This window comes from Antrostomus carolinensis, unplaced genomic scaffold, assembly GCF_000700745.2.
Source record: "Antrostomus carolinensis isolate BGI_N321 unplaced genomic scaffold, ASM70074v2 scaffold53139, whole genome shotgun sequence".
NCBI classification, from domain to species: domain Eukaryota; kingdom Metazoa; phylum Chordata; class Aves; order Caprimulgiformes; family Caprimulgidae; genus Antrostomus; species Antrostomus carolinensis.
In genome coordinates this window covers 42535-49952 of record NW_010337579.1, presented here as the reverse complement: position 1 = coordinate 49952, position 7418 = coordinate 42535, and the positions used below count along the sequence as shown (strand labels likewise).

Below are 7418 nucleotides of genomic sequence, written 5' to 3'. Positions count from 1 at the left end.
GATGCAAAATTATTGTTGAAACTGAGGAAATTCTGTCAACCATGAAATTTGCCTTCTTGATCAAGTGTCCTTAAGATAGCTTGCATGATCAGAAGTTTTAGTAAACCTGAAAATAAAGATAGAATTGATTGCTATATAAATAATTCTAGCAAAAACCATAGATGCATACCTACAAACACCTGCACTTTTATATTGTTTAATCTATACCATTTTTGTAAGAGAGTTTTCTTCTGCACTTGGCCCATGTAAAACTATTCATTCCATTGAAAATGTTACTGATTTTCAGATTAAAAGCCATGTAAAGAGAGGGTTTTCCAGGTAGCCCATGTCTTCTAATTGTGTTGCTGATAGAGCTGTTTAAAAATATCCTTGATACTATGCTAAAGAATATGGTGTATAAAAAGATACAGGTTAACTAGAAAGAAAAATGAAAACCCTGTTTTACGCAGACAAGACTGTAATCTGTTTTGACTAAATGAGTAGTGGTAAAGAGCAAGCTGCTGGCTGTTATGCTAGTAGGTTCTCAGGACTTGACTACTGAAACTAGTTGGACTCGTTTATGTTACCCTGAAGTTTCAGAGATGCGATGTGGCAAAACATCTTTTTGACTCTGATTCTTCTCTTTGAGAAATTAGGTTTCTTGATCAGAGGCCAAAGTGATTTTTCAATGCTATCACTACGTAATTGCAGCCTCACCAAAGTAATTCTTGTCTATCAGCTGCATATATACCAAGGTGAAATGAGAAGAGATCCCTATGTTCAGTGTGAGAAGCACCAAGGAACATGCTTTTGTTTGCTAGAATCCTGAGGGACTCCCCTCATGCTTGGTGTCAAACTAAGTGGCTGTTTGCTTGGTTTTCTTTGGAAGAAAGACAATGGGACTTCAGCTTGCAAGCAAGACCATGATATAGCAGTCCAAGTCAAACATTTTGTGGTGATGTTGGCTGTGTGATATGGAAAGACTTGCAATCATCAATTATCTGTTTGCTTTCATAAGCTAAAGTTAATTACTTGGTTCTATTTACTGCTATCATTTGTATCAAAAGAGATAAAATATGCTTCTTTATCCTTTATGGATAATGTATGCTTTACCATTCTGATGTGTTCTGGCATCAGAATAAAGTGCTTAAAACACACTCTGCATTTTACTCCCTCTACCATCACTCTGACAGGCCAGAAACTGTCAAGAAAGCCTGGTCTTCAAGAGGACTGTAGTTTTTTTGAGAACATCAAAAATTAAGAAGCACTAGTATCATACTGCATTCCATAATCATATAGTTCTCTTGACAGTCAATATTGTATTCTTTTAGGGGCAAGTTTCAGAAGTCAATAGAAGAATCTAGAAGCTGTTGAAAGGCAATAGAAAGCAAGAGCCATTAGAAGTCTAATGGGACTCAATTTCTAAATACCAGAGATGTTTTTGAAGCACTTCCTCTTGTTTCAGATTTGGAGAGCAGTCTATTAATAAAGACACAAGCACAGTTTTTATCTTCACCAAGCTGACCTCCTGTTTTGGCTCTCAGTGTATCCACTCGTAATTTTTCTACATCACTGCTAGTAAAGTGCTAGCAGCAATTCTTCTATTTCTCCTGTCAACAAAGCTTTATTCAAGTTTGACCTTCTCTTTGTCAGACAAGCATCACTCATCTCTCATGATGTGCTAGCATTAATATTATCTTTCAAGCGTTATACAGTATATCTTCCTAGAATATGCTTCAGCAACACAACATTTTCTAGGCTTTCATACTGTAATATTATGTTCTGTAGTGATAATATTAGCTTCTGGGTACAGCCTTTATTATTTTAGCATGGCTTAATTTGTGTTATTGTTTTGGACAGACAATCTAATGTGCTGCTTCTATTTGATGCTGGTTTTCATCCTTTATTTCCCTTTCTTAGCAATACATACTAATTAGAATTGTCCAGCTCAGACTACAGACAACTTCTGACTATGAGTACTTTATGCATGCTATTTCCATGGAACAGTTCTATTGTCATCTAATTCCAGCAAATATTGTCTCTAAAGGGTTTGCTTCCAGGAATGATGTAATTATCAGTCAGTTTGACTTTCTTGCAACCGTTTTGCAGAATTAAAGATTAAAATGGTACTTTGAGAGAATAATTAACTTTAAATATTTTTTTCAATTTGGTATTATACAATTATCCACACTTACAGGAGTGGAAAATCAAGGTAGTATAATAGCATTTTAATCCTAGGCTTTTCTAACAGTTTAGATTTTTACAACTTTATTACAGTACTTGTGCTATGGTGACAGCATGGTGAACTAAATTTTTGCAGTCATTAAAGAAAGACAAGTGTGTTAGGATGATACTCTGCTGCTCAGAAAAATGCAAAAGTGAAATAATGACACAAGACTTGAAGAATGCTTATGACTGGGGGAGGGAAAAATGTCTTCTGAATGACTGATATAAATATTTCTGCTGACTGATAAGACTATTGGCCAATTGTGTTTCTGTTGGTATTATAAGCTACAAAAGCAAAGGTCTGTCTTCACTTCTATATGTGCTAGAATATCTTTCATGCTGGAAGAATTTGCCTTTCCAGCATACTTTGGAGATTTTTTTTTTTTCTAGGAAGTTTGGGTATAGAAAGTGGTTACCTTGTTTGATGATTTGTGTGTTGTGTGATAAGTTACAGGTGGCAACATTGCTATTACAAACAGGTAAATCAGACCACGTGTTAATTTGAAAACAGTTGATAACGCTGTAAAATTCCACTTTTATAAGATACATTAGTTTTCAGACTGAGTTTGAATAGTAATTATGCAGCATTAATAAACACTTGTTGGAAATTTTACTTAACCTTCTCAAAACTTTTAAACTGATATATGGACAAAACAGTAACTTGGGGGCTTATTTGAGGCAGCTGAAAGAATGCCAAATAAGCCTCCCTCACTCCTCCCACCTCCCATCTCAGAGCTAACTTACCTCAGTGGATACTTGTGAAGCATTTTTAATAGAAACCAGGATTTAGTGGGTATGTTGAATGTTATACAGCCCTTTAATATCTGGAACTTCTTATTAATGGAACATTAAAGACTAATTTTAACTAGTGAATACTTTAAATTTCATGTTTATGTCTGTTTATGGGAGGCTTGGGAAGTGGTAGTAAAGAAGGAAGACTAGAGATAAGTGATAAAGAATGGTACAGAGCTGTAGAGAACTTTCTCGCTGAGCAGGAGCATTTTAAAATATGGTTCGCTAAATATTCCTTAAGGTGGTCCTCTCCTTCCTAAGCATTTAGTTTTCTATCATTGAGTTAAGAATTCTGCATAGAAAAAGTGTTTATTTGGAGATATGTGATATGCTAGCTGATCATCATGCTTTTCTTGCTGTAATTAATGATACGCTAGCTTTTCTTTTTCTTTGTATTAATTATTATAATTATATAAATTTAAATGAACAACAGAAACCTTGTGCTACTACAGCATACTTAACTAAGTTACAAGTTTTTTCCTCTTTTTTTCCAGTTACCTAATGTTCTGTTAAATATAATTGTGTTTGAAACTATCAGAGAGCACAAAAAGAGGAGAGGGGTTTATGTCCTTTTGCCTTCAATATTTGACATTTGTAAACATAATTTTCAGTAGTAAGTAGCTAGATGACCATCCTACTCTTCATCATTCCAGTACCTAGTTTTATATGTTGTGTACTGAGCTGAAATAGCAACAATTATGGAGCAATATCACTGCATGGATTTTTCCTATAATCCTAGTAAAATACCCTCCAGTTACCTAAAATAGCATATGGTATCGAGGCATAACATGAAGGCTATACTGGTATTTTGTAATGTAGCTATTTTCACATTCAAAAAAAAAAAAAAAAAAAAAAAATCTAAGGAGAAAGAAACTAATGGAAACAAAATATGCAGTATCCTATAGAATTAACTCAATGAACCAGCATTTATACTGTTCTTAGTACATTCATAACTTTTTTAGGTTAGTTGTTTGCCATAGAATCAGTGGATGACAGCAATGAGTTATATGAAGATAAGCTCTTTTAAGTAAGTCATTGTTATTCAGTAGTATAATCTGAGCTGTCTAGCCTCATATCCTTGATTTGAAAATACATCCATTGGTCTCTTACATAATCACAGGTCATTTCTTATTTACATCAAGGAATGTTGCTGTCTATTCTGGTAGCCTAATGACTACCAAAGTGAATTGCTAGGTGACTCTGTACACTTCCTGACTCTCTTACACACAGAGAGCACTTCCACAGTTCAGATTATTTCAGTCATGGTGAATTCAGAAGAAGCAATAAACAATGAAGTTTTCAAATTAATTTTGTCTCTGAAGATGCAGTCATTTGTTACAAAAAAGAGATGCTCTCAAAATCTCATTTTGGGAAATTTGCGTCAGTTGTCTGCTTTATGCAATTTCTATTGAGAAAACAGGCCATTAGACTGGTGCATTTTTTTTGTTTGGTTGGTTTTTTAAGTAGCAACTGCAAAGAAACACAAGTTAAACCAAATACGTAATACTTTTTTTCCCTTTCTAATTTTTGATTGTTGCTCTCCTTCCTAAATTTAGGCAAAATTAGGTTCCAGTAAAGGAAGTGTAGTGAAATTAGATGAAGCTGGCTGAAACCCAAGAGAGGTAAAGAAAATTTCATATGTCCATCTCTCATGTTCTGAAATACAAAATTCCATTTAATGTGGAAGACAAGTCTCAACAATTTTGTATTTTTTAATATAACTTTCTAAACAACTGATTTAAGCTTATAATTCATCTGATTCTTTAGGCAGCTGGTAGCAAAGTACCTGCAAACTGTTTAAAAATTGCATTTCACATAAATAATACTGAGATTTATTATGCATCTTTAAATGGCAGTATTACAAATAGTTATGATTAGATATTCTAGAAAGAAGTTGTAGGTTGCATGAACAGACTATGGAGGAGCTTCTTACCTTACAAGTGATGTCCTGCCTAAAATTTCGTTCAGTCCCCAAATTTCTCTTCACCTTTTGGACTCTGCCTTTGTTACAAGTTTGAGAATTAATTTAGACTCAGTCTCTCCTACTTAAAGTTCTATTGGCATATCCTCTCTTGCCTTTCCTTTTGTTCACCTGTCCAGATGTTGCTCCAGCACTTTGGTTTTAACTACTCCTCTTATTTCCTTTAGCCCTCATAAAAGCATATCCCATTTTGTTCCCACAGCCAGCCCATCTTACAGTCATCTAGTTACTCCTGGCTCTGCTCTTACTCTGCTTATAAAAATGCTTTAATAATTTTGTAGTGGAAAAGTGGGATCATATGGTCATCCAAATCTTTATATACCTGTGAAGAAAGAGTAGCCAATCATATCTGATGTTGTCACACAAATATATTTCATAAATAAATAAAATGTAAAGACTAAACTCATTTTTATAAATCAACTCAGTCAAATGAGGGTAATTTGACAACTAAAATGCTGTAGCTTAATTTAGTCAAGAATTAATTTCTTAGGCAAAATAAAATTTCTAGTTTTTCTGAAGAGGGGCAGAGGGAAGTTTTGAAGTGAGAAAACATGCAACTTTACATTTCCCAACACATTTTTCATCTGTGTTTGAATGTAATATTTTCTTGTAAATAAACTGGTTTAAAAATGAAACATGGCACATTATTATGGTGTAAATTATCATTTTGTAATATATGTAATGTGGGATATCTTCAAGCATCTTAAAAATATCTGAACTATTTAAAGGTCCTGTAGAGTGTGAACCCCATTTGGGGAGGAAAAATGGAAAGATCAGTAAGGTGACAATTAAAACAATGCTGTTTCATGTATGCACTGTACTATAAATGTCAAAAAAAGAGATACACTTACTGGTGGAATAATATATTTCAACCAATTTTAAATGTACTTATATTTTAAAATTGACAAGACAATAAGGGTAGCTTTTCCTGTCAGCAAATATTTTGTCTGATAGTAAATGTGAATACATAATATCTTTGCATTGAGCAATTTATAATTATATATATATCATATCTTACACTTTCACAGTTTTAGATTTTATGTTGGGGAATGGCTGTGATAGCATAGAATAATTACAGTTCAGGAGATTTTTTTTTTAATGTGTGTATATCCTTAGTAGAAAAACTTTCATTTTCCTTGGAAGTAAAGCATTATTTTTTTGAACACTGCAACTATGGTAAATATATATTAATTAATATTTAAAAATATATTAAAAACAATAAAAGAAACATAAAAATCATGTGGAGATGAGATACAGTATATAAATTATATGGTATCCACACAGTCCTGCATAGATGGCATGGGTTCTTATCTACTGAAAACATCTTTTTGCTTGTTTAAAATGTAGTGACAGTGGTCTTACTGCAATGATACAGCCAAGCACAGGTGTTACTTGGATTCTGCTCTGCTTTAGGAGATTAAAACAGTGACAGTTTTTAATAGCATAAGATACTTTCTTACAGAATGTTTTGTCTAACCTATATTCTCCTTCTTCCCAATTCTCTTTCAGATAGCAGTTCTGTGGATGAAAAGGTTTTAAAATCATGTATTTACTATAGGGATCATGTATTTTGTTGATGTTTGTTTATGACTTATTTGACTTGTTTGGTTCCTTCATTTTAGTTGTGAAATTTGCATGTTTTTCCCAGCTTTCCCCTCTTTTGCTCTCCTTTGAGTGTGTTGCAAATGTGTTGCATTTATAGACCAGATAACCCTTACTGTTGTGCTTATCATAATTGCCAACACAGGGGTCTGCTACTGTCAAACATGATATCTGGGATTTTTGCCTCTAATTATCGTCTACACTTCATACAGTACAGGACTTAAAGGACAAAAATACTTGGGAAGCAATATCTTATCTTCCCATGGGTTCTTCCAGTGTGTTTCACTAAATGCTGAACGCTGCCAAAATGTACTACAAAGTAATAGTTACCGTAGCTTTGGCTTGGAGCTGACCCTGCTAAACATTTCCATATTTGGTGTTATATGTTTGATGCAGTTAAATTCCGTCCAAGTCTTACTAAGAACAATGGAGTAACTGTGCTTCTTTTGGTCTTTATTAAAGGCTCGGATAGTAAGTGGAAGTTCTTTGGATACTTCCAAGCTTTATGCAGACCAAGCATTTAGCGGGTAAGTACCAATGTGACTGAATCTTGTTGTTTATATCTGCAAATTAGTCTCATAAACTTATAGTATATTTTCTAAGTTTTCTGCTTATAAGAAAATGAATTATTTTAAAAGGAAGTCACTTTCATTGTGTATATCTTCCTTTAAGTCTTTAATTTTTAAGAAATTAATACAATTTAGTCGCACAGGTCAACTGGATGACAGTTTTTTACCTATTTGCATACAAAATATATGTACTTTGAAGCTATGGTTTGATTTTGTCTTCATTTTAGTAAGTGTGTAATAATAATATTAGGCTAATAGTTGAAATCAAA

At 33.4% G+C, this 7418-nt stretch overlaps 1 protein-coding gene across 1 annotated transcript in view; it reads left to right on the top strand.

Annotated features, from left to right (window-relative positions):
* Positions 1-6441: 6441 nt before the first annotated feature.
* Positions 6442-7418, top strand: part of LOC104530564 (protein unc-13 homolog C-like) — a 42804-nt gene continuing 41827 nt past the window's right edge. The window contains exons 1-2 of the mRNA XM_010175200.1: positions 6442-6510; positions 7043-7107. Of these exons, the coding sequence (XP_010173502.1) occupies positions 6442-6510; positions 7043-7107 (134 nt within the window). The remainder of the gene's footprint in view (positions 6511-7042; positions 7108-7418) is intronic.